This window comes from Macaca thibetana, chromosome 16, assembly GCF_024542745.1.
Source record: "Macaca thibetana thibetana isolate TM-01 chromosome 16, ASM2454274v1, whole genome shotgun sequence".
Lineage (NCBI taxonomy): Eukaryota > Metazoa > Chordata > Mammalia > Primates > Cercopithecidae > Macaca > Macaca thibetana.
The window spans coordinates 53,818,143-53,846,114 of NC_065593.1; the positions used below are offsets into that span (position 1 = coordinate 53,818,143).

A 27,972-nucleotide genomic window follows, 5' to 3' on the forward strand; every position below is an offset into this window, starting at 1 on the left:
AAGTCCGGCAGATGATTCTTGTCATCTTAGTGCCCTTAAAGTAGTCCAAAATCCTAAAATTCAAAGCCAGAAATTCCACACCCATTTAGTAGGCACCTAGATATACACCATATATTCTACTACACAGAGATTATATACCTAAAATGGAAGGAAATCTTTCCTCTTGTGGGAAAGAGGAAGTGGAAAGGAGGTATACATTCCAATACATCTACCTACAACTGAGAGAAATTAACTACTATTACCTCCTCCCACACCATCATCTTTCCTCTTTGCATAGCCTGAGCTTTCAGAAGCACAACTGCAAACATCTCATACTGGTTCACAGGAATCTATTCCTTGGTCACTTCAAACAAGATGTTATTTATTTTTTTTTATTTTTATTTTTTTTGAGACGGAGTCTCGCTCTGTTGCCCAGGCTGGAGTGCAGTGGCCGGATCTCAGCTCACTGCAAGCTCCGCCTCCCGGGTTTACGCCATTGTCCTGCCTCAGCCTCCCGAGTAGCTGGGATGACAGGCGCCCGCCACTTCGCCCGGCTAGTTTTTTGTATTTTTTTAGTAGAGACGGGGTTTCACAGTGTTAGCCAGGAAGGTCTTGATCTCCTGACCTCGTGATCCACCCGTCTCGGCCTCCCAAAGTGCTGGGATTACAGGCTTGAGCCACTGCACCCGGCAAACAAGATGTTATTTATAACCCACACCTCCAACCCTACCCAACTTTGAGTGGATGGGGCAAAAATTACGACAGACTCTGCTAAGTTTCCACAAATCATTGGTTTATTAGAAAGTTCCTTTCCCTCATTTTACAGCATATATATCTCTATCATATGTGATAAAGTTAAATACAATCTGTTATGCTTGTAAGGATAGGTTATTTTGTTTTTTTTAAGTTTTAAAATCACTATTCTGGAAGTTAAAGAAAATGCCCCGAGGAAGGTAAAGAGGCAGCCAGAGTATGGCTCAATCTACAAGCTAATGGGAAGCAGCACAAAAATGTTAATACTGTATTATTTATTTACATGGGCTGAAAGCAAAGAAAAATGAGTCCCTTCACTTACACAGATGATTTCGTTTTTCCAGTGCCAGTTATACAAGAAGTGATGCTTCTGAATCAGACAAGGAGCACTGAACAGGTAGGAGGGTGGGAGGGCAGTCAAGAGTGCGCTTGCCTGCCACTTTCTTTTCATAAACTTAACACTTTTCTGAGAATTTGAGAAGGCAGGAACACAGAGCCCTGGTCCAGATAAGTATGGTTTTTCTTGTCAAGTGACCAACCAACCAATTCTAGCCACAGGAATAGTTAGGAAAATGCCAAAGAGGGAATTGTTAACCTCATCAAAGGCGATGGGACCTGCAATACAAGCCCCTTTGGGTCAGTGTGTTAATTGGGGCTGAGAGCCTGGGTGAAAGGCAAGAAGAGGGGCAAAAGAGGCTGAGGTGGTAATTCCTCTTGTCAGTGTCATAGGAGAAAAGAAACAAGGAACGTTTACTGTTTAAACTGAGCTGGGCAGAGGGCATGGAAACTATGAAGCAAAATAATCTGAAGTATCTGTAAGTGTGCTCACCTCCCAACAAAAGGAAGAAGACTGTCCCAACTCATCCTCCAGCCTACTTCTACTTCAGTTTCTACCAACCCAAAAGGCACATTAAAAAAAAAAAAAAATTGTCAGAGGGGGCTAAGTACTAGGAAGGCAAATGGACTGACTGCCTTGAACAAGGTACCCAGGGAAACCCAGAAATCCCCCCAGACAATCACCAAATCTCACTGCTTCCAGACAATAAAGCTGTTGAGTCCCCTCCTTCTCCTCTGTGGGGTCCACCTGTTTCTCCGTGTAAAACAGCAAAAGTACATGAGGGAGACTGTTAAAGATGAGTATCCCTCAGAAGCCCCCGGCTGACTGCTGCCCATTAGCTCAAAAATCCCAATACTGGGGGCACTACTTACTGCAAATTACTTAACATTTTGTCCCAGCAAAAAATGTTTTAACATTTTATAGTTCATAACTTCAAAAAATACATAAGCTTGGTAAAATATACATGCTTAGTCAGTTTTGCATCTAGCAGAAAACAAATATTTTATTTTTTGTTTTCATTTTATAACCTTTAAAGTTTCTTAATTCAACTAGGGCAAACATATTTACACAAAGCCACCAGAACGAGGATCACTTAAAGAGCTGGATGTAAAAAATATTATTGCAGTATACTACAAATATGGAACCTTTTTTATATGAGCTACAAAAAGCAGCATTTACGTTTTATAGAGTTCAGTGCAATTTTTTACATTAAAAAAATCCTATAAATTAAGAAGGAAACATCAACACAACAGAAGAAAATATACCCTTCACTTCAGACACATGAGCTCCTCTCCGGGAAAGCACATGGGCAACTCTATGTTCCACACAGCTTTTATTCATGATAGGATCTTCTTTTCTGGGATATGGAGATGCCTCTTCTGGGATGAGGGACACCAGGATAATAGTGCCAAATGTGTGGCTCCGTTGATGTGGGAACTGGATGGAATTGCAGCGTGAGTTATATCAGGTTCCAGGTGAGACTCTTTCCACCTCACCTGGGATAACATAACGTCACCAAGGATGTCAAAGACACTACCCCAAAGTGGTGGCACTTCCACCACTAGAACAGCTTGGCCTTCCCTGTGGCGCTGAGAAGGCAAGACCAGATGGGCCCACATCAAGTGCTTTGGTGACAACCCACTGGCCAGAGAGGAGGAAAATGTTTTAAAATTTATAGAAGGGAAGAGCAGAGGAAAAAAGCAGAGGGAGGAGGGGATTATCTAAACTTGACAGTTTGGAGATGTTGCTGCAGAGGGGTGGGTAGCACTTACTGGTGTTCCCTAGCTTAGAAACACAGGAGAGGGAGGGACAAATTGAGAGGAGGACAGGAAAAAGAAATCCCTGATAGTAAACTGAAAGCAAACTTCAAATCTAAACCCACCCCTGTGAGCCAAAACTCAATTCTTTGGCTGTCAGACACTGCCCATCCCAGCTTCTACTTGCTGGTATTAATAGCTCAACAGCCCCAAGGGAACATTTATGGGTCTCCTCCCCTGGCCCTACCTAGGATCCCATCCCCCAACTCATGTGCCATGGCTGGGAGGATGTTGCAGGTCCTGACCTGAGAAGATGGGGTGAAGTAGTGGGTGAAGGTGGAGGGCAGTGGCAGCTGCTGCAGCAGGCCGTGGGGCAAGTAGGGTGGGGTAGAGGGCAGCATGTGGGACGGGATGAAAGGTGAAAGGCCCAGGATGGATGGCTGAGGCGGGAATGATGTGGATGGGATGGCTAGCGAGAAAGGTGGCAGGGTGGCCAGGGATGATTGAGTGAGTGAGGTGGGACAAGGAAATGGGGGTCAGATGGGGCTGGGGAATATGATGCACCTGGGCAAGTGGTTGGGGATGGGGGTGGGGGTGAATGCCAATGGCGGCAGCAGCTGCGGCAGCATGATGTTGTAGGATGGCATGCTGAACAGTTGTGATGGAGGTGGCAGAGGCTGTAGCTGGCTGCTGAATGTGGATAGGTTGCAGGGCTGGTGTGGCTGGGGCCAGGGCAGCTGAGGCTGGAAAGGCCTTTACTTGCTTGGCCAGAAGCTGCTGCTGGATGTGTTGCTGAGCAGCCTGCTGGAGCTTGCTGTACTTCTCCATCTCCTCAGGGGTGAAGGTGATGGGCTGGCTCTCCAGGGGGGCCAGTGAAGCATCCTCAGCCCCATCTGTTGACTCAATACTAGGATCCCCACTGGGAGGTGCATAACTGGGGAAATGCTCAAGGTCTGGTGCTATTGGCAGCAAGCTGGATTCCACAGGGCCTGGTTGACTGCTGCTATCCAGGGACTCCAGGGTGTCCCCATCACTGGGGTCGGGGAGGTAGTTATGGGAGATGGTTGGGTCCCCAGGGTAGCAGTCAGTGTGTGCTGGGGTGCCTAGTGGAGCCACAGGGTGATCAGCAGTAGCTTCTTCAGACTTTGGCTCTTCTGGAGGTGGGTCTAATAAGGGGCCAGTTGTTTCCTCTGAAGGGAACTGATGCCCAAATAGGGCATCACTACTCCCTGAGGGCCCCTCTTCTGTCTCTGACTGTTCTTGCTCTTCCCCCCTTTCCAAGCCAGACTCTTCACATTTCTTATTGGGCTTTCGGGTAGCTGGGAGCTTCCCTATCAGTGGAAGGACAGGCTTATTGCCAAGAGATGGGGGGAGCTTGGGCCCAAAGTAACCTTGTGGGGGGTCCTTGAGCTTGGGCCCAGCTTTATTAGGGGTGGCCTGCACCTCCTCACTCACACTAGGTTTCCTCTCCACTTTCCTTGACTGAATCTTCTCCAGTAGCAGTTTGGCAGTAACAGAGTTCTTGTCTTCAGGACTGCAGTCACTTTCTGACCCTCTTCCTGTGCCAATGTTGCTGTTCTGGGAAGGTGGACCTGTTGCTTTACTGTCATCTCCTCTGCCATCATCTTTCTTCCCAGGACCTTCTCCCCGGCCTGATCGGAAATAGTGGGGGGACTGGGAGCGGTAGATCTTAGAACGAATGAAGTCCCGACGCCCAGAATGCCTCTCCTCAGGGCTCTCATGACCCCATGATCCCTTCCTGGAGCCTGATCTTTGGGAAGGGCTCCTGGTGCTGCGACTGCGGTCCCGGCTATAGCTCCGGCTCCGTTGCCAGCTGTGGGCTGTGGTGCTACGGCTTCTCCGCTTGCTCCGACTACGACTACAACTGCTGCTTCGGCTGCGGCCCCGGGATCTTGAGCGCTCTCTGGTATGACTCCGAGATCGGCTTCGGGACTGGCTGCAACTGAGGCTATAGTCATCGTCAGAAGATGAGTATTTGTGCCGTTTTGATCGATGTTTGGAGCTGGCATAGTCTGAGTCATCCGAGTCGTGGGAGCGCTTGGAGTGCCTTCGTGATCTGTCGCTGTAGTCACTGTAGCTGTCATCTGAGTAACTGTGCTGTCTACTATAGCAGCTCTGGTCTGAAGAGGCATCTGAGCTACTTGAGTAAGAACGCCGGGAAGAACGATGTGAGGAATGGCGCCGGCCTGACCTTGAGCGGCTGCGGGAATGCTCACTGCCTGAATCTTCTTCTTCTTCCTCACTGTACTGGGATGGAGACTTCTGGTGCAGTCGGTGTGAGGAAGCATCATCACTATCCTCATCTCCACTACTGGGTTGGCTCCGATGGCTAGACCGGCTGCTCCGTTTGGTGCCTGCTCTTCGCTGGCAGGATGAAGGCGGAAGTTCACCTTTGTGTTTCCTCCCACTATGGTCTTGGGAGCTGCTACCACCCCCACCTTCCTCCTTTTTGCCACTGCTCCCCTCTTCAGCTGGGAGGGATCTCCGCTGGGAGTCATCTTGAGCTCGTCGCCGCCTTCTTGGAGGTGCAGGACTGCCACTCCCAGGGGGTTCTGGTTTGGGTCCTCGTTCAGAATCTGCTGGGGCTGATGACTTATTCTTCTTTCGTTTTCGTTTCTTGCGCTTCTTAGACTTCTCCCCCGACTCTGCCTTAGAGCTTTTCTCTTCTGTGTCACCCTTGTGTTTACGTTTGTGTTTGCTGGATTTTTTGTGCTTCTTTTTCTTTTTGTGCCGGTGGGACTTCCCAGATCGTTCTTTCTTGCTGGGAAGGCTTCTCCCTGTGTCTTCTGTCTCAGACCCATGGCTACCCCCAGGCTCCTGCTTGTTCAGGCTACTACAGGCAGACCCTGAAGCAGGTGCGTCCATTCTGCCTCCTGAGGAACGTACTATTTTCTCTCCGCCCACTTCCTTGTTTTTATTTGGCTCACCAGGATCTAGGCCTTGGAGATGGTCCTTTGAGGAGCTTCCTATATCCTTTGGTTTTTCTGTCCCTTTAGTTCTGGCATCTTTGTTCCTTGAAAGTTTAAAGTCAAAATATAAAGGGTTACAACTGTATGAAATGGAGGGTTCTGCCTTGGTGAAAATTAATAGTTCTGATGGCCACTGGAGGGCAGTGCTTTCATCTTTGCTCAAAACTGGGAAGAAGGGACCAGTAGGATGTTTGGGTCCTTCTTGGCTTTCTTTCCCTGCTGGGGTGGCCAGAGAGGTTTCTTTAGAAGAGTTGGACTCACACTTTTGGGTCTCTGAAACCTTCTGACTATGACTCTCTAAACTCTGATCACTTACATCCCCTCCTAAGGCCTTCTTTGCCTCAGGTTTGCTTCCTGGTTCTGAGGGCTCGGTCATGCTGGTTTCCTTCGGCTGCTCAGAGACTTCACTAACTGTCTTTTCTGCTCCTTGGCTTGCTGCCGCCTTGATGCAGCTTTTAGGCTTGGGAGAACTGCCTTTTTTACTCTCTGGGGCATTCTTTGGGTGTGTACTATTATCACCTTCCATTTGTTCACTGGCTCTCATAAAAAGTAGGAAGGGAAAATTAGGTTTTACTTTGCAGTGTGCTGGGGGGATGTAGTGGTAATATTCCGGCTCCGTAGCCCCAGCTCCTTCTTCTCGCTTCATCCTTTTTAATTTGGATAATGTTGAGGCAAGGGACCCTCCATCCTGAGGGTCTTCATCCTCCTTTTTACCATCAAGATTACTGCTCCCATCAGAGTCTCCTACCTTCTGCAGTCCTTGGTCAGAACCCTTCTCATCAGGTTTTGTTCCATCTTCAGAGGTCCCTTCCTCCGCGTGGTCCTTGAAAACTGATGCTATTGATTCGAGTTTGACAGGAGCCTTCTTGGCAAAAGAAAATGACACTCCCAATTTTTGCAATGGGGTCCCCAGATTATTCTTAATGCCAAAGCTGATGCCTTGGGAGGCTAACCCAGGAGCCTGGGCCAGTCCAGTGGTATTAGTGATTTGTACTGCAGTGAAAGGGCCTCCTTTATCTGTGGAAAATTCAGATCCCAGGCCACAAGAAACAGTGGCACCTGTGCCACTATTTGTAGCTGATTCATCTTTATCATCTTCTCCACCTTCTTCATCTACAGCCACTGTGGTTGGTTTGAACATGGGACCACTTCCAGGTGCACTACATGACATTTTAGAAAAATAAAAAGCAAAGAAAAAGCAGGTTTAGGACTACATTCCATAAACCTTATAAAATACTAATCTCTTATATCCTATCATTCATTATAGGTAGGTCTCAAAGACAGTGAGTGGTGGTCATATTCCCTAGTCCTATACTAACAAACGCGACTTTCTCAGAGGAGGTTAGGCAAAGACTCATTCTGTTAACCTGCCAAATTCCCAGGGCCAGTCAGTTATTACTGTTTTTTCTTAAGCTGTCTAAAGTACAAAAAGCTGGGTGTGGTGGCTCACACCTGTAATCCCAGCACTTTGGGAGGCCAAGGTGGACAGACTGCTTGAGGTCAGGAGTTCCTAACCAGCCTGGCCAACATGGTGAAACCCTGTCTCTACTAAAAATACAAAAATTAGCTGGGCATGGTAGCACGCACCTGTAATCCCAGCTACTTGGGAGGCTGAGGCAGGAGAATCACTCTAACCTGGGAGATGGAGGTTGCAGTGAGCCGAGATCACACCACTGTACTCCAGCCTGGGTGACAGAGCAAGACTCCCTCTCAAAAAAAAATAAAATAAAATAAAGTACAGGCCGGGCGCGGTGGCTCATGCCTGTAATTCTAGCACTTTGGGAGGCCAAGGCGGACAGATTGCTTGAGCTCAGGAGTTCGCAACCAGCCTGAACAACATGGTGAAATCCCATCTCTACTAAAAATACAAAAATTAGCTGGGCTTGGTGGCGCACGCCTGTAATCCCAGCTACTCAGGAGGCTGAGGCAGGAGAATCTCTTGAACCTGGGAGGCAGAGGTTGCAGTGAGCTGAGATCACGCCACCGCACTCCAGTCTGGGTGACAGAGCGAGACTCTGTCTCAAAAAAAAAAAAAAGTTCATAAAGTAAGACTTATGTTACAACTGAAGTAGCGCATCGTTACTATATTTCAGATCTCATTTCTTATTTTATCATTCTATCCATTAGTATGTTATCTAATGTATGGCTGTACATGTATTCACATCGGTTTTATTTCATTCTATTAAAGAAAAACTCTTGCTGGGCAAGGGTGGCTCACATCTGTAATCTCAGTGATTCAGGAGGCTGAGGTGGGAGGATTGCTTGAGGCCAAGATATCAAGACCAGTCTGGGCAACTTAGTGAGAACCCACCTCTAAAAAAAAAAAATTAAAATTTCCCCATGCTTTCAAATTTCATTTTTTAAAAATGTGCATATTCTGAGTTAAACACAGAAACTTCCACTGTGCTACTTATGGCAGTCTGTGGTCAGTATGTCTATCATATAAACTAAAAAGTCCATGCCTATCTCCTGGGTACCATAACAAGCATTTGCTTTGGTTTTGTGGCAGTTTCTGGGCATTCAGTACTACGGTCATAATGTTACCTGAGCACTTTCATCTTTGACAAAAGGAATATTAAGGAGCCTCAAGAGTTTTAAACTGATGATCTTGCCTGAAAGTTTTATTTTTTTGAGGTGGGGTCTAACTGTGTTGCCCAGGCTGGAGTGAAGTGGCATGATCATAGCTCATTGCAGTCTCAAACTTCTGGCTCAATCCTCCCACCTCAGCCGCCTGAGTAGCTATGACTACAGGTGCACATCACTATGCTGGCTAATTTTATTTATTTATTTGAGACAGTGTCACTCTGTTGCCCAGGCTGGAGTGCAGTGGTGAGATCTTGGCTCACTGCAACCTCCACCTCCCGGGTTCAGGTGATTCTCCTCCCTCAGCCTTGCAAGTAGCTGCGACTACAGGCATGCACCACCACACCCAGCTAATTTTTGTATTTTTAGTAGAGACGGGCTTCACCACGTTGGCCAGGATGGTCTTGATCTCTTGGCCTTGTGATCTGCCCACCTCGGCCTCCCAAAGTGCTGTGATTACAGGCATGAGCCACTGCGCTCAGCCCATGCTGGCAGATTTAAAAAAACAATTTGTAGAGACAGAGTCTTGCTATGTTGACCAGATTGGTCTTGAGCACCTGGCTTCAAGTGATCCTCTGGCCTCTGCCTCAAAAAGTACTGGGATTACAGATGTGAGCCATTGTGCATCTGGCCTGCAACTTTTGTAGTGTGTACACTATACAGTGTACACTATATCCTTAAATTCCAAATCAAGAACTAAACAGAATCAGATACCTATTTGTATGATGTCCTTGTTATCCAAACCCTAGCTAATAGCTATCCTCAACTCAGGGACAAGTATATTCAGACAATGTGTAATCTCTCTTTTTTTTCCTCTCTCCCAAGCCGGAGTTTTGCTCTTGTTGCCCAGGCTGGAGTGCAATGGTGTAATCTTGGCTCACTGTAACCTCCGCCTCCCGGGTTCAGGCGATTCTCCTACCTCAGCCTCCTTAGTAGCTGGGATTACAGGCGTGCGCCACCATGCCCAGCTAATTTTTGTATTTTTAGTAGAGACGGAGTTTCACCATGTAGGTCAGGCTGGTCTCAAGCTCCTGACCTCAGGTGATCCACCTACCCCAGCCTCCCAAAGTGCTGGGATTACAGGCGTGAGCCACTGTGCCCCACCAATGTGTAATCTCTTGCTATCTAAACTGTTGCTACTGGAAAATGAGAACTCAACAGATTTGGAGAGCAAGAAATACTTACACTGTGTTATGAAACCTACTCCACAGCAAACAAATAAAAAACGACCCCCAGGGCCAAACTGAATAAAAAGGGGATACTGTTTTTTTGAGACAGGGTCTTGCTCTATCACCCAGGCTGGAGTGCAGTGGTGCGATCACAGCTCACTGCAGCCTTGATCTCCCAGGCTCAAGAGATTCTTCCACCTCAGGCTTCTGAGTAGCTGGGACTACAGGCATGTGCCACCATACCCAGCTAATTTTTAAGTTTTTTTTTTTTTTTTTTTTTTTTTTTTTTTTTAGAGACAGGGTCTTCCTATGTTGCCCTGGCTGGTCTTGAGCTCCTGGGTTCAAGAGATCCTCTTGCTTTGGCCTCCCAAAGTGCTGGAATTACAGGTGTGAGTCACTATGCCCAGCATGTGCTTTTTAACATAAATGTTAGAAAATGGGAATAATTGTAATAGCGTCATCATTTATTGATTTCTTGAGCATCTCTGATGTGCTAGGCATCCCTTCAAGCATTTCCAAGGTAATAACTCAATCATTCCTCATAACAACTCTAAGTTGTTCTTATCTCTATCTTACAGATAAGGAAACTGAGGCACAGAGTTTAAATATAATTTCATTACGTCACATAAATAGTAAGAAAAATATGGCCTCAAAAATACACATACTTAATCAGTATATTATACAAGTATATAGATATGCTTTTAGTTTGAAAGAAGGATCTATTAAACATTTTAAGGAACTGGAGGACATTATGTTAAGTAAAATAACCCAGAAACAGAAAATTAAACACTGCAGGTTGTCACACATATGTGGAAGCTAAAAAAAAAAAAAAGTTGATCTCATAGAATTAAAAAGTAGAACAGAGATGGATATGGTAATTACCTTGATCTGATCACTATATGTGTTGAAACATTACATATACGTTGAAACATTACTAAGCAACCCATGAATATGTACAATTATTATTTGTCAATTAATAAAAACTGAAGGTTTATAATTTTTTTTTTGAGATGGAGTTTCACTCATGTTGCCCAGGCTGGAGTGCAATGGCATGATCTTGGCTCGGCACAACCTCTGCCTCCCAGGTTCAAGCCATTCTCCTGCCTCAGCCTCCCTAGTAGCGGGGATTATAGGCATGTGCCACCATGCCTGGCTAATTTTGTATTTTTAGTAGAGACAGGGTTTCTCCATGTTGGTCAGGCTGGTCTTGAACTCCCAACCTCAGGTGATCCGCCCGCCTCAGCCTCTGAAAGTGCTGGGATTACAGGTGTGAGCCACCGCGCCTGGCCACTTTTTTGTTTTTTTTTTCTTTTTGAGACGGAGTCTCACTCTGTCGCCCAGGCTGGAGTGCAGTGGCCGAATCTCAGCTCACTGCAAGCTCCGCCTCCCAGGTTTACGCCATTTTCCTGCCTCAGCCTCCCGAGTAGCTGGGACTACAGGCGCCCGCCACCTCGCCCGGCTAGTTTTTTTTTGTATTTTTTAGTAGAGACGGGGTTTCATCGTGTTAGCCAGGATGGTCTCGATCTCCTGACCTCGTGATCCGCCCGTCTCGGCCTCCCAAAGTGCTGGGATTACAGGCTTGAGCCACCGCGCCCGGCCTGTTTTTGTTTTTTTTTTTGAGATGGAGTCTCCCGCTGTCACCCAGGCTGGAGTCCAGTGGTGCAATCTCGGCTCACTGCAAGCTCTGCCTCTCGGGTTCACGCCATTCTCCTGCCTCAGCCTCCAGAGTAGCTGGGACTACAGGCGCCTGCCACCATGCCCGGCTGATTTTTTGTATTTTTAGTAGAGATGGGGTTTCACTGTGTTAGCCAGGATGGTCTCAATCTCCTGACCTTGTGATCTGCCTGCCTCAGTCTCCCAAAGTGCTGGGATTACAGGGGTAAGCCACTGCGCCTGGCCCAAGGTTTATAATTCTTAAATCTTAATTTAAATTTTAAATTATAATCTGAAATCTATAATTTAAAACTTTAAGGATTATAATTATCTGTAGAACCCTCTGATAAAAAATATCCTCACCATTCAGCTTGTTTTCTCTGCTCTGCCAACTCATGGAGCCGCCGAAGGGCTTTTTCCTGTTTTTTCTCATCCTTGCGGGATCTTGAAGAGACATTTCGAGCAAACTCTCTCTGCTTGAGATCTTTTAATCTCTGGGTTAAAAGAAAGAAAGATACAGAGGGTGGATGATTTACAGTAACTTGGGAATCAGAAAGCAAAACCTTTAGGACATGACCCTCAACCAACAGTCATAGTATTAGTGTAGAACACATTATCATATTCTCTTATGGCAACTGAAAACACAATGGCTGATTACTTTGGGTATAGCACTTGCAGTATCTACACTTCTAATTAGGACAGCATATCATTTGCTTTATTAGGCAAAATAAAATGATCTCAAATGCAACAAGCAAATTTTAGAACACTGGGAGGAAAGAAAGGGACCTGCTCCTCCAGGATGCAAAACTAGACAAACAGAACATGAGAGAAATTGTAATAACACAAGCCAAAGAGAACAGAAAGGGGTTAGGCTAGTACAGAAAGTTACCCAGGTGTAAGATCTTGAAAAGCAATGTACAGCTTACATGGGGGGTTATTTGAATTAGAACAAATAGAAAGCATACTTTTATTTCACCATAAAAAGGTGTCATTTTTTTTTTTTTAGCATGAATAGAGGTTTCCCGTAACTATTAAATAAACCCGAGAGGTCTTCCAGCGCTAGCACGTTTAGAGCTCACCAGTCTGACCACTTTTATCTGGTCAGCCTGCTGAAAGTAGTATGTGAGGCTTTGCATTCCTTCATGGCCCTGAGAGGAATATCCAGGGGATGAGGAGGGAGAGCAGAGATAAGTCAAAGACTTTATTACTTAGAATCCAGATAACAGAATGGGTCTTTTATTTTCAGAAACTACTGTATAATTTTCCTTAAAAGAAATACAACCAAAAAAGAACAGTGTTATGACACACTGGTGACAGAACCCAGACATATCTATCTGCAATAAAGACAGAAATAAAATTATTTTCAAGACATTAGATAATAACAAGACACAAACAAAACAAAATATATACATTAGCCTATGCTTTTACAACAGCATTGGGAAAAGGAATTTGACCCAGTATAAAGTGGACATTGCTTTGTGGAAAGGCATGATGTTCAACAGACAGAGGAATTTTCTTACCTAGTATTTATGAAATGTGTTTTGAATCTTTTTAAATTGGGAGGGGGGAAGGGTAAAAAGACACACACAAAAAAAGATATACAGCTAAAGACACTAGTAGAAAAACTCACTCTTGTGATCTGGGCTCCCAAATTAGAAGGATTTGCTTTCAATACATCAGCTGAAAATGTCACATCACAAAGAAAAAAAAGTAAAAAATAAAACAAGAGTGGAAGAGAAAAAAAAAATAAAGCAAGCATTACTACACAAGCTCTCTTAGTGAATCTGTAAACTATTATACTGAACAATCAGGGACAAAGCCATCAACTCTAAAAGGGCTGGGGAGAAGGGAAGCACCTGTACAACATATATATGTGTACATACACACAGACTGACATAGTAATCCCACCTAGAAAAATGGAACTACCTGTATTTCTTCCAGAAAAATGGTTCCAGAACTTTGGAAAAGACCATTGTGGTACAAAAAGCAGTCCTGTTTCCATGAGCCCTTATTTTGGGGGAAGTTCAAGTAATGAACAGCTGGCAAAACTATTACTGCCCATAATTAAGAATTTTTTTTTTGAGACGAAGTCTCTGTTGTCCAGGCTGGAGTGCAGTGGCGCGATCTTGGCTCACTGTAGCCTCTGCCTCCCAGGTTTAAGCAATTCTCATGCCTCAGCCTCCCAAGTAGCTGGGATTACAGGCATGCACCCCTATGCTTGGCTAATTTTTATATGTTTAGTAGAGACGAGGTTTCACCATGTTGGCCAGGGTGGTCTTGAACTCCTGGTCCCAAGTGAACTACCTGCCTCGGCCTCCCAAAGTGCTGAGATTACAGGCATGAGCAACCACACCCAGCCCACAATTAAGATTTTTATAAAACCACTTCAAGATAAAGGATCAACTATTTTAAATAAATATGAATAAATATGAATTCTAATTTCATCCTCCTGAGGGGAATGGGGCAGAAAGAAAAGGCTTATCAGGTCTATTATATGATTACCTTTGGCCACAAACCTAGTTTTTTCTTCCCCAAACACGTAACAGGCTCTCTAACCAAGATTTATATAGAATATAATGTTCTTCTCATATCTGCCATTTTCTCTTTTTTTTTGAGACAGAGTTTTAATGTCGCCCAGGCTGGAGTGCAGTGGTGTGATCTTGGCTCACTGCAACCTCTGCCTCCTGGGTCCAAGCAATTCTCCTGCCTTAGCCTCCCGAATAGCTGGGACTACAGGTGCCTGTCACCACGCTCGGCTGAGTAGAGATGGGGTTTCCCCTTGTTGACCAGGCTGGTCTTCAATTCCTGACCTCAGGTGATCCGCCCGCCTCGGCTTCCCAAAATGATGGGATTACAAGGCATAAGCCACTGCACCCAGCCTGCCATCTCTCTAGCCACCTGCTAAGACTGGAAAATTTCCCCATGCCATTTCCTCCCCTCTTACAAATATTTCATTACTTTTAGGAAGCATTTTTCAAACTACAAGACACTGTCCAAAAGAACAATCATTTAATCAAAGTATGGAGTCCCCAGGCTGAGTCAAGATTAGGCTTTCCATTCAGCAGCCACTTTGCACAACCCTGAAGTTGAAGGAACAGGACCATGTCCACATCATGCTGAAGACATCCTATCTCAAGTTCCTACCACAGGAACATGGTTGGAGGCAGAGACGGAAGAAGATAGGATGATGCAATAAAATGAATCTAAACTGCAGGCTCCCTCTGGGCAAATCCTAAGAATACCCTACAAAGCTTAGGAAAGGCTCCCAATATCACATTTACAAATTTTACAGTCAAGTCTGCGGTCTCAAAAGCAGAATTGAGAACCCCAGAATTCTAACCCCAACCTTAAGAGACAGGACTCAGCAAACCCTATCAAACTGAGTATGTATACTTGTGGTTTCTTTCAGACGAGGACATTCTGTTCTGGCGACTTTTTTTTTTTTTTTTTTAAGAGACAAGGTCTCACTTTGTTGCCCAGGCAGGAGTGCTGGGGCTATTCACATGTGTGATTCCACTACTGATCAGCATGGGAGTTTTGACCTGCTCTGTTTCCGACCTGAACCGGTTCACTTCTCCTTAGGAAGCTTCGTTGGTCCCCCGCTCCTGGGAGTTCATCACATGATGCCGAACTTAGTGCAGACACCCAATCAGCACAGCGCACTATAGCTCAGAACTCTCGGGCTCAAGTGATCCCCCCAGCCTCAGCCTCCCAAGAAGCCAGGACTATAGGCATGCACCACTACGCCCAGCCAAGACATGGGTTATAAGGTTCATATTTTCCTTTACCTAGAATGCCTAACTCCAAGTGTCTCCTGTCTACTCAAGGTCAAACTAAATTCTTACAGTCTCCACTGATCCTTCAAAACAGGGGACTGTTCTTTCTGAACTGTCCCTAGTGGTGCTTTGTCATATCGTTCACCTAGCAGCTATTGTATTTTGTTCTCTGACCAGTTATTCCTGTCTTTTAAAAAGGCAGTATGTGTAAAGCTTCAGAGTCAGAAAGCTTGGGTTCAAATCCATTAATTAACTAGCCAATCCACTTATTACTAGATGATTTCACCTCTCTGAGTTCCAGCTCCCTCATTAAAAAACAGGGCTACCTATCTACAGATTTACAAGATTAAATGTCAAAATAAATGTAAAGCATTTAATAAGTCACAAGTGTTCAATACTGCCTTCCCTCTGTGTGGGGCAGGGACTACAGCTTATCTTTATAATCAACCCCGCAGTATACAAAATAGCACTAAGTCTACAGAGGGCATCTGGTAAATGTCCAGTGAATAATTCAGTTCAAACATTAGATCCTTCGTTTTTCCTCAAATAAATTTTTCTACCATTTGTAGGAAAGCTTGATATAAAGTATTCTCATATCTTTATTAGGGACATATTAAAGTTATATAATATGGTCCTCCTAGCTACCACTCCAGATACCCCTTATTTCTAGACAGAATTGCGCCAAATGGCAAAAGATGCTGGCCAGAAACTTCTCAGCTTCCTACCTAAAAAGTAATTTCTATAAAGGCACAAGGACCTAATCAGTCAGGTTTTCCAAAATTGCCTATTTTATTCCAAAAGGCTACCAATGTCTGGCTCATTTGTTACGGAATACCCATGTGAAATTCTGTGAAGTGTACCTATACTTTTCTCTTAAATTCTAAAGAAGAACACAACTTTAGATAATTTCTTCAGGTGAGAATAGAGCAACATGCCTGCCTATGAGAGAAGAGGCAGAGCTCACAAGACCAAACACTGCAGATATGTCATCAATCTCTTGTCAAAGTCTGAGCAAATTCCATACCATACACAAAAATTCAAGTTAGACTCCAAACTGGGACATTCTAATTTAAATGGATTTGATTATCCATTTAAGCTGACTCAAAAGCTATGAGATGTACTTATCTCTGAAAATTACACAATACGCTTTCTGAAGAGCTGCTAATAAATTAGTTTATTTTATTGAACTACTAATGGTATTAACAAAAATTTAAGCCACATAACACATTTTTAGTTGGGAAATATCTTAATTCAAGAAAAGGAGACTGAACCCCACCGGAAATGAAAAGATATGAAGATCTTGTTTTCCTGAAAAATCAACAGCATTTTTCCACAATAGTATACATTTGCAGCACAGTACAGAATGGAAGGAACATTTCCCACAGATCCTTAATCACATGGTGGCTGGGATTTCCATTACACTTAGCAGAAGACCAGTAGAAAGGCAAGACCCTAACAAATGATCCAGTACTTGAAGTATCCATCCACATTAACTGTGGCTCCTTGGGTAAAAAACCACTCTAAATGGAAATGACATTCCAGTTTTTTTTTTTTTTTTTTTTTTGAGACAGAGTCTTCCTCTGTGGCCCAGGCTGGAGTGCAGTGGCGCAATCTCAGCTCACTGCAAGCTCCGCCTCCCGGGTTTATGCCATTCTCCTGTCTCAGTCTCCCGAGCAGCTGGGACTACAGGTGCCCGCCACCTCGCCCGGCTAGTTTTTTGTACTTTTTAGTAGAGACGGGGTTTCACCGGGTTAGCCAGGATGGTCTCGATCTCCTGACCTCGTGATCCGCCCGTCTCGGCCTCCCAAAGTGCTGGGATTACAGGCTTGAGCCACCGCGCCCGGCCGACATTCCAGTTCTTAAAACACAACTTAAACAGCATTATATTGGCAGAAATATGTTTTACTGTGGACACAAAGTATTGCTCTACTATCGCTGAAAAGATTAAGCCAAAGAAATGAGAATCAGGTAAATCTGAATGTGGATTATAAATGTGCAGAAAAGGTACACCCCAACAGCCACCCACTTCTCTTTAAGTGTAGATTTCAAGAGCAGAAACATTCTGCTCTCAGTGTCTATTAAAACAAGGCAACTATGGCAACTGGGCTTTGCAGATCATCCGTAAAATGGCTCTCAAGAAATACGGCTTCCTTCTATAGTGGTTAGAACTTTTAAAATAGTCATCATTCTGTCAATAGTGAAGACCAACAGTGTTCCTGCTCAATTGTGATTGAGTTGAATAAGACACATATTTCTTCACAGTGCTCTCTAACAACAAAAGATAATACAAGGGTTTAACAAAATCTTTTTTTGTATCTTTTAGTGCTATGCTTCTCTCTTCCATCAAAATAAAATTTGACACTAGGAGTTTATATTTGATGGAGTATACTCTACTAAGAATAATTCTGATTACTATCTTTCTCAAGTATTTAAAATTGATTATCTATATTTAAAGAATAAAACCCATTTTTCTCATGTAAAGGGATTTCAGGCATCAGAAAACAGGCAGAATTTAGGGCAGAATATTTTGTATTGCCACTAAAATCCCATGTTCTACATTTACTCAGCTCTGAAGAGAAAACTTGATTTTGTCTCTTTAGGGTCTAAAGATTATCCATGGCATCTTTCCCTCACCAGATAGCAACTCTGTTCTCCCAACAGGGACTGAGGCTTAGTCTTTCTTTGTAACTAACTATGCAACATACACATAGTTGTCTATGGCACAAAAGAGATGCTCAGTAAATATTTATCACACTGGGTTGTGGCTCATGCCTGTACTCTCAACACTTTGGGAAGCTGAGGTAGAAGGATCGCTTGAGGACAGGAGTTCAAGACCAGTCTGGGCAACATAGCCAGACTGTCTCCATAAAAAAAAAATTTTTTTTTTTTTTGAGATGGAGTTTCACTCTTGTTGCCCAGGCTAGAGTACAATGGCGCAATCTCGGCTCACCGCAACCTCGTCTCCCAGGTTCAAGCGATTCTCCTGCTTTAGCCTTCCGAGTAGCTGGAATTACAAGCATGCGCCACCACGCCCGGCTAATTTTTGTATTTTTAGTAGAGACAGGGTTTCTCCATGTTGGTCAGGCTGGTCTCAAACTCCTGACCTCAGGTGATCTGCCCACCTTGGCCTCCCAAAGTGCTGGGATTACAGCCATGAGCCACCGTGCCCGGGCAAAAAAAATTTTTTTAATTAGCTGGGTGCAGTGGTATGTGCTTGTAGTCCCAGCTATATGGGAGGCTGAGGCAGGAGGACTGCTTGAGTTCAAGGTCACAGTGAGCTATGATTGTGCCACTGTACTCCAGCCTAGGTGACAGAGCAAGAACCTTTTTGTATTTCATTTTTTTGAGACAGAGTCTCCCTCTGTTACCCAGGCTGGAGTGCAGTGGCAGAATTTTGGCTCACCACAACCTCTGTCTCCTGAGTTCAAGCGATTCTCGGGCCTCAACCTCCCGAGTCGCTGGGACTACAGGTGCATGCCACCACACCTGGCTAATTATTTATATTTTTAGTAGAGACGGAGTTTCACCATGTTGGCCAGGTTGGTCTTGAACTCCTGACCTCAAGTGATCCACCTGCCTCGGCCTCCCAAAGTGCTGGGATTACAGGCATGAGCCACCACACCCAGCTGAACCTGTCTTAAAACAAAACAAAACAAAACAAAACAAAACAAAACAAAACGTGTTGTATCTCCACCACTATTTCTGTCTAAGGATAATCTGGCCTTCTTCAAACCTCAACTACTCCTTTTCCTCTTATGTCAATGGTCCTGCATACCAAAATCACAGCCTCTTCTCCTCACTGTTTTATTTCCCCCTCCCTCTACAAAAAAACATTAATGTCTGTCTCCTCCCCTTCCTAACTGAAGTAATCATGCTGTAGTTGTTGCTTGCGCAGGTCACCCTAATTCATGTCTCAGTGTTTAATGTTTATGGATGAGATCACGCAAGAAGATATCACCAGGTGGTAGGTAAGAGAAAAGACCAGGAGAGAATATAGAATATTTCACTATTAAACTACCCAGCAAAAGAAGATTATAGATGAATGGTTAGGAAAAGCCACGTTACTGAACATTAGATGTAAATTCTTTCTTTTACCATATGCCTATTAGTAAGTGATGAAAATTAATTTTATTCAGTAAGAAAAAAACAAGTATTTGGTAACAGAGAAAATTAGATACTAATGCCAATTACAGATAGTGAAAAATTGAGAGAAAAATAAATAAATACAAATTATTTTTATTCTTATTTTTGAGAGAGTCTCCCTCTGTCACCCAGGCTGGAGTGCAGTGGCGTGATCTCAGTTCACTGCAACCTCTGCCTCCCACGTTCAAGTGATTCTCGTGCTTCAGCCTCTCAAGTAGCTGGGATTACAGGTGCCACCACCATGCCCGGCTAATTTTTTGTGTTGGGATTATAGGCGTGAGCCAATGTGCCCGGCCCAAATTCTTTTTTTTTCTTGAGACACAGCCTCACTTTGTTGCCCAGGGTGGAGTGCAGTGGCATGATCTTGGCTCACTGCAACCTCTGCCTCCTGGGTTCAAGTGATTCTCCTGCCTCAGCCTCCTGAAAAGCTGGGACCACAGGCGCATGCCACAACACTGGGCTAACTTTTTTCTTTGGAGACGGAGTCTCGCTCTTTTGCCTGGAGTGCAGTGGTGTGATCTCAGCTCACCGTAGCCTCCACCTCCTGGGTTCCAGCAATTATCCTGCCTCGGCCTCCTGGGTAGCTGGGATTACAAGCACGTGCCACCACGCCTGGCTAATTTTTGTATTTTTAGTAGAGATGGGGTTTTGTCACGTTGGCCAGGCTGGTCTCAAATTCCTGACTTCAAGTGATCCGCCCGCCTTGGCTTTCCAAAGTGCTGGGATTACAGGTGTAATCCCACTGTAATCCCAGGAGCCACTGCACCCGGCCAGGCCAAATAGTTGGATATCAAATTAATTTGTCATAAAATTACCATGTTTTGCTATTTTCAGGAATTCAGCAAAATGCCTTAAAAGTATGGTATATATTCTTTTTTTTTTTTTTTTTTGAGACGGAGTCTCGCTCTGTCACCCAGGGTGGAGTGCAGTGGCCGGATCTCAGCTCACTGCAAGCTCTTCCTCCCGGGTTCACGCCATTCTCCTGCCTCAGCCTCCCAAGTAGCTGGGACTACAGGCGCCCGCCACCTCACCCGGCTAGTTTTTTGTATTTTTTTTTTAGGAGAGACGGGGTTTCACCGTGTTAGCCAAGATGGTCTCGATCTCCTGACCTCGTGATCCGCCCGTCTCGGCCTCCCAAAGTGCTGGGATTACAGGCTTGAGCCACCGCGCCCGGCCTGGTATATATTCTTTAACAGCACCAAGTATGCCTGCTTTAAGGCATTTAGGTATATATACATGAACATATACATATACACGTACATATGTATATGTACTATATATTTTCATCACCACTACCACCATGAAAACTTAAGCTGGTTAATGAGGTTTTAAAAATGACTTAGAGGCCGGGCGCGGTGGCTCAAGCCTGTAATCCCAGCACTTTGGGAGGCCGAGACGGGCGGATCACAAGGTCAGGAGATCGAGACCATCCTGGCTAATCCGGTGAAACCCCGTCTCTACTAAAAAATACAAAAAACTAGCCGGGTGAGGTGGCGGGCGCCTGTAGTCCCAGCTACTCGGGAGGCTGAGGCAGGAGAATGACGTAAACCCAGGAGGCGGAGCTTGCAGTGAGCTGAGATCCGGCCACTGCACTCCAGCCTGGGCGACAGAGTGAGACTCCGTCTCAAATAAAAAAAAAAAAAAAAAAAAAAAGACTTAGAGATATAATTCATATACCCTAAAATTTACCCCACCCCCCTTTTTTGGAGACAGGGTTTTGTCACAGAACTGGAGAGCAGTGGCATAATCAGAGCTCACTGCAGCCTCGACCTCCCAGGCTCAAGTGATCCTTCCCACCTCAGCCTCTCAAATTGCTGGGACTACAGATGCACTCCATCATGCCTGGCTAATTTATTTTTACGTTTTGTAGAGACAGGATCTCCATATGTTGCCCAGGATAGTCTCAAACTCCTGGGATCAAGGGATCCTCCTGTCTTGGCCTCCCAAAGTGCTGGGATTACAGGCGTGAGCCACTGCTCCTGGCCCAAATTCACACATCTAAAGTGTCAAATTTAGTGGGTTTTAGTACATTCTTAGAATTGTGCAGCTATCACCACTATCTAATTTTAGAACATTTTCATTACTCCCAAAAGAAACCTCATACCCATAAGCAGTTACTCACCATTTCCTCTCTGCCTAGCCCTAGGAATCTACTAATCTGCTTTCTGTCTCTATACATTTGTTTATTCTAGACTTTTCATATAAATAATACGATATGGGGTCTTTTGTGACCAGCTTCTTTCACTTAGCATACTATTTTCAAGATTCATGCATGTTGTATATACCAATAAGTCTTTCCTTTTAATTGCTGAATAATATTCCATTGTCCAGATGTATCACATTTTATCCATTTACCAGCTGATGGACATTTGGGTTATTTCCCTTTTTGGCTATTATGAATAATGCTGCTATAAACATTTTTGTGCAAGTTCTTGTGTGGACATATGTTTACACTTCCCTTGGGTATATACTAGTAATATGGTAACTTTGTATTTAATGTTTCGAGGAAGTGTCAAAAACTTTTCCACTATCTTTTCACTATCTCATTAGCAATGTAGCAGGGCTCCAATTTCTTGATATCTTCTCCAACACTTTGATAGTGTATCATTTTTATTTTAGCCATCCTAGTGGGTATGAAATGGTATACATAAATTTTGTGGTTTTGTGGATAATGAGTTTTAAGTATACAGGTGGTTGAGTATCCTGTATTTGAAATACTTAAAACTAGAAGTGTTTTAGATCTTAGAAGCTTTTTTAGATTTTAGAGTATTTCATTGTATATTTACTGCTTAAGCATCCCAAATCTGAAAACCCAAAAAGCTCCAATAAGTATTTCCTTTGAGTGTCATGTTGGCATTCAAAAACTTTTGGATTTTGGAGCATTTTGGATTTTAATTTTTTGAATTTGGGATGCTCAATCTGTATTTACATAGCTAGCACTCCAAGAACATATCTGGGGACAAAGACTTGCCCCATAGGTAAAATCTGAAGGCGGATAAGTCACAAGAGCTGCTTGGGTTCAAAGCAAATGGCACAGCAACAACCCAGTTCAGAGCTCTCTTTACAGTACTGTCACTAAAGAACTTATTACTTAGGTTGCTTTAACTTTTCAGACTACAATAGAACAAAGAGTCTAATCCCAGAATCTCTACCACAGTGCATCACTGTGATAAATAAAGTGTAAGGGGCAGAAAGGTTGAAACCGTAGAACAAAAGTAAGGCAGAATCATTTTTAGTCAACTGGGATTAAGTGCCAAGATGAAGAACAGTTAGAAATACATAACAAGAGAATGCCTGGTTTACATGGCAACATTAGGGTCCTGAAGCATCTGTTTGAGGGTTACCCCGAATCACAAAAGCAGACAGCTCCTCTAAGCAGAAGGGGATTTTTTCAACAGTTTTTGTTTTTGTTGTTTTTGAGATAGAGCCTCACTCTGTTGCCTAGGCTGGAGTATAGTGGCACTATATTGGCTCACTGCAACCTCTGCCTGCTGGGTTCAAGCAATTCTCCTGCCTCAGCCTCCAAGTAGCTAGGATTACAGGCGTGTGCCACCACTCCCGGCTAATTTTTAAAATATTTTTAGTAGAGATTGGGTTTCACCATGTTGGCCGGGCTGGTCTCGAACTCCTCACCTCACGTGATCCACCCACCTCGGCCTCCCAAAGTGCTGGGAATACAGGAGTGAGTCACCACGCCTGGCCTTCAGCAGATTTTTTCAAGGTTACCTATGTTGAGATTGCTGGGTATAAGTTTACTCCCAACATAAGCAGAGGAGGGTGAGTACATAAGATTTAACAGATGAAAAGGCATGAAACATGCTAAAGTTTTGGAAGACTGGCCAAATGATGTCAATTTTCTTATTACGCAAAACAGACCCCAAGAAAATGGTATGAATAGTGGTATAAAGTACCACTGAACCCAACATTTTCACTCTCTGCTATAGGTTATTACAATAAAACTACAACATGTTCAAGTGCTGAGATGCACTCCTTTCTTCAAACCTGTGTTGTTTCTTTCTTTTTTTTGTGAGATGGAGTCTCACTCCGTCGCCCAGGCTGGAGTGCAGTGGCCGGATCTCGGCTCACTGCAAGCTCCGCCTCCCGGGTTTACGCCATTCTCCTGCCTCAGCCTCCCAAGTAACTGGGATTATAGGCGCCTGCCACCACGCCCGGCTAGTTTTTTGTATTTTTTAGTAGAGACGGGGTTTCACCGTGTTAGCCAGGATGGTCTCGATCTCCTGACCTCGTGATCTGCCCGTCTCGGCCTCCCAAAGTGCTGGGATTACAGGCTTGAGCCACCGTGCCCGGCCCCTGTGTTGTTTCTTAAAGCATAATCTCTTAAGAGAACTATGCTGTTTAAGTAATATATGTTACCGGGTAATGAAACAGTCAACTAAGAGTAAATAATCCTGTCAAAAAGCAGTTGCAAATAGTTTAGACAAAGGTAACTAAATCATGTATTAATAGATTACATTCTGTACAAATCAGAATACAGTCACTGGTGGCTGCTAGAGGCTTCATCTGTTTTAGTTCTGCTATTTAAAGCTCAGGGAACTACTGCTTTTGTTCACAACTGAAACAGACCTTGGAATTAAATAAGACTTTAGTCCTTTTAGAAAATGTAAAAAGTATAGGAATTTTTATACTAAAGGTATTTTAGCAGAAAGAAGAGGGAGGCTAAAAGCATCTTCCTCTGACTGAGACACTGAATCCTACAGGTAAAGGAATTTTTTTTTTTTTTTTTTTTTAGACAGGCCTTGCTCAATATATTACCCAGGCTTGAGTGCAGTGGCATGATCTTGGCTCACGGCAATGTCCACCTCCTGGGCTCAATAAAACGATCTTCCTGAGGATTTCTAAATTTCTGTTCCTTGGTAATGTATGTTATTGTGTAATGAAACCATCAAGTAAGGGTAAGTAATCTTGTCAAAAATCAGATGCAAACAGTTTAGACAAGGTCAATCCTGTCAAAAAAGCAGTTGCAAACAGTTTAGACAAAGTTAACTAAATCATGTATTAATAGATTCAGCCCCTCCAGTAGCTGGGACCACAGGCAACTGCAACCACATCCAGCTAATTTTTGGGGGGATTTTTTTATAGAGACCAGGTTTTGCCATGTTGCCCAGGCTAGTCTCGAACTTCTAGGCTCAAGTGATCTGCCCGTCTCAGTCTCCTAAAGTGCTGGGATTACAGGTATGAGCCATCACACTTGGCCTAAAGAATTTCTGAAGATGCTTTACAGTACCAGATTTTGATAATCTGGATCAGACTACCAGAGATTGAAATCGCAAGGAAGTTGGTACCAAGACTATTAGCAAGGAGGCAGCTTTTCAATGTGCCAGTTTCCCAGTATCAGTCAGAAGCCATGGGAAACTGTGTGGGAAGGAAGGAAAAGCATAGGCCTGAGTCATAAATTTAAATGTTTACAGGAGTTTGGCAGGTAACATAATGAGTCACACAGATTGGAGTAAGAGAAAAGATGAAGTGGAGATCACAGCTAGTTGGAGAATGAGCAAAGAGATGGCCACTGTTCAGCTTTAGTCAACTGTTATGTTGAAATGTAGGCCCAATGTTGTCTCATAATTTTAACTTTTCAAGATAAGCCAAAGCCTAAATTATGTAAAATCTAATTTTTAAAATTTGGGAATCAACTGAAATTAAAAAGGGAAAAACTAACAACGTGAAGGTCAGATAAAATATATCTGTGAGATAATTTGTGACCTCTAGCTTATGTACTAGAAGGACCTTTAGTAGCACAAACAAGAGGCTAAGACTGGAAGAAAAATCCTGAGTAGGTAACAAGGTACAAAGGAAGTAGCCAAAAAGAGAGAAAGAGAGAAAAGAAAAGAAAAAGAGGAAGGAAGGAAGGGAGGAAGGGAGGGAGGGAGGGAGGACTGACTATAAAGGTGGTGCTGCTATTAATTTACTTTTGGGAAACAGAATATTCTTTGGAGTTTGAATTTTAGGCCTCTTGAAATGCTAAAGAAAATGATTCCACTGTCATATCCATTAGCAGACAAATTTTTAAAAAAGATATGCAAAATAAGGAGGCAAGGAGGTAGGGATAGAAAAATCTGTAGTTTCAAATTTGTCTGTAACTTATACTAAGCCAACAAAGGTAGGAGATGATCAGTGCTAATGTCTTTTTTTTTTTTGAGACGGAGTCTCGCTCTGTCACCCAGGCTGGAGTGCAGTGGCATGATCTCGGCTCACTGCAACCTCCACCTCCCGGATTCAAGCAATTCTCCTGTCTCAGCCTCCCTCCCCAGTAGCTGGGACTACAGGTGCGTGCTGCCACGCCCAGCTAATTTTTGTATTTTTAGTAGAGATGGGGTTTCACTATGTTAGCCGGGACGGTCTTTATCTCCTGACCTTGTGATCCGCCAACCTCGGCCTCCCAAAGTGCTGGGATTACAGGCGTGAGCCACGGCGCCTGGCTAATCAGTGCTAATGTCTATTGAGCATTCAGGTGTATCAGAATTAACTCATATAAAAAGAAATCATACATTGGGTTTCTTCAGAAATGGAAAGGCCTACTCTTAGATTTCAAAATGTAGAGATTTCAAAATGTATTAACATCGATCACTTGAAAACTAGGGTTAAACTACTGAAAAGAGCCAAAATACCTAATCAGCTTCTGTATCTCTGAAGATTAAGCTGGGTCTTAATATTTTTGTGTTAATGACTCTTTATAAAATCTTGGAAAATCTGAGAAAAACTAGTGAAGAGAAAGAGGCACATAACACCCCCACATCCCGTCAGGAAACAAACAACCCAAACCTTGAATGAAGGTGACCATATAGCTCCTTTTGGAGAGATTATTTGTGCCTATTTAAGGGAAGGGTATGTTTAGGATCCTGCCTCTACTATAGTTTACTACTAACATAATACATTATTTCTCTGAAAAATATTAATGGTGAAAATCTGATAGAAGATGCAAACTAGGGATTGCTAATACAGGGTTGAAAGTACTTACCTATTATCTCAGATTCATAATAATCCTGTGTGCCTTCCTGGAAGACAAGACAGGGTGTCTTTATGATTTTAGAGCATGAATTTGGAAAAATGGTAGGTCCATTTGTATGTTAAGTTCATGTCCATCAAAGAGGAATGAAAAATATGTCCTTCCTCCTGTTAGGGGTTATTTGGCTGTGTTGTACCAAGGTCAATTCAAGATTCCTTAGAAATTCTTTTTTTTAAATTCTCTGAGACAGGGTCTTGCTCTGTCACCCAGGCTAGGGTATAGTGGCATGATCACAGCTCACTGCAGCCTCAAACTCCTGGGCTCAAGCGACCCTCCTGCCTCAGCCTCACAAGTAGCTAGGACTTACACTACATGTGCGTGTCACCACATCAGGGTATTTAAATTTTTTTTTTTTATTTTATTTTAAGAGACACAGAGTCTTGCTCTGTCACCCAGGCTGGTGTGCAGTGACACAATCATAGCTCACTGCAGCCTTGAACTCCTGGCCTCAAGAGATCTTCCTGTCTCAGCCTCAGCTGGGATTACAGGCATCAGCCACTGCACCCAGTGGGTTCATCAGACATTCCAAGTTCAGGGAAGAGACGAATTATGAAAAATTTAGTGCTGTGCTTCTTTTGTTTATGTATTTATAGCATTCTGTTTTGAGATCCTACTGTTTGTATTACAACAGCAGTATGAAGAAAGGTGAAAAAGCCTACCTTTCAAGCAAATGAAGAACATTTCACCAAAACACAAAACAAAAACCAAACTTGTACTACATGGTTTTTTTTAATACATAAGATGAGCTTTTGATTAAGATGAAGAAATAAACTCACATGCATTCATTCATCATACCAGCTAAAGATTTTTCCTAGACCAGGGTTCATAGATATATATTCTGTATTAGTGAATAGGCAGTCCATGAGTTCTCCATGGGTAACCCCTAATTTTGTATTTTTATTTTGATGATACTCTAAAAAAGAGTAATAAGTGAATATTCTGGATCATCTAGATGAGCACTTTATAAATGTTTACAATATAACTGGGGACGTAAAATGACAGTAATTTATTTGTACTAAGGTTAAATGATACCACAATATCATATATATACACAAAAGTTTTTAATTAATTCTGATGGAACAGGGTTTTCAACCGCAGCACTATTAACTGCCATTTTGCCTCTTTGTTTCAAGGGTCTTTCCTGTGCATTGTAAGATGTTACCAGCATCGCTGGCCTCTACCTACTAGATGCCAGTAGTATCACACCCTTATTGGGACAACCAAAAATGTACAGAGACTTTGCCAAGTGCCTCCAGAGTCACAAAATCTCCCTAGTTTGAGAGCGAATGCAATAGAGAAAAGTGGTGGCAGAGCTGAGGTAACACAAGGTGTGCAGGAGAATAAACATGTCAAATTCAAATGAACCAAAGATGTAACAATTTCTACTACATTCAGGTTGAGGACAGTGTCACTAAAACATTATCATATATCACATTAATGTTGTCAATGTAAATTTTATTACATTGTAAATCTGTTTTGCTTTAGTTTTTTTCCCTTAAAAGGCAAGTTTATACGTTATTCAAATTTGAATTATACTTTTTCCTGGTTTACTTTTTTCTTTATTTTTGAGATGGAGTCTTGCTCTGTCACTTAGGCTGGAGTGCAGTGGCGCCATCTTGGCTCACTACAGCCTCCGCCTCCCGGACGCAAGCAATTCTCCTGCCTCGAGTAGCTGGGACTACAGGCACATGCCACCACACCTGGCTATTTTTTTTGTATCTTTAGTAGAGATGGGGTTTCACCAAGTTGGACAGGCTGGTCTTGAACTCCTGACCTCAACTGATCTGGCCGCCTTGGACTTCCAAAGT

At 43.5% G+C, this 27,972-nt stretch overlaps 2 protein-coding genes across 11 annotated transcripts in view; both read right to left on the bottom strand.

Annotated features, from left to right (window-relative positions):
• The window catches only part of FAM171A2 (family with sequence similarity 171 member A2), a 410,010-nt gene that overhangs the window by 40,210 nt on the left and 341,828 nt on the right, over nucleotides 1–27,972 (bottom strand). The gene's annotated exons all lie outside the window — the stretch shown is intronic.
• Nucleotides 752–27,972, bottom strand: part of GPATCH8 (G-patch domain containing 8) — a 105,899-nt gene continuing 78,678 nt past the window's right edge. For 8 of the 10 annotated variants that reach the window (XM_050763040.1, XM_050763048.1, XM_050763047.1 and 5 more), the window contains 4 exons: nucleotides 26,117–26,153; nucleotides 12,852–12,901; nucleotides 11,585–11,715; nucleotides 752–6,976 (listed from right to left, as the gene is read on the bottom strand). In XM_050763040.1, coding sequence (XP_050618997.1) covers nucleotides 3,094–6,976; nucleotides 11,585–11,715; nucleotides 12,852–12,901; nucleotides 26,117–26,153 — 4,101 coding nt within the window. In that variant the 3' untranslated portion in view covers nucleotides 752–3,093. The remainder of the gene's footprint in view (nucleotides 6,977–11,584; nucleotides 11,716–12,851; nucleotides 12,902–26,116; nucleotides 26,154–27,972) is intronic. The other 2 variants (XM_050763041.1, XM_050763050.1) reach the window with 1 other exon arrangement.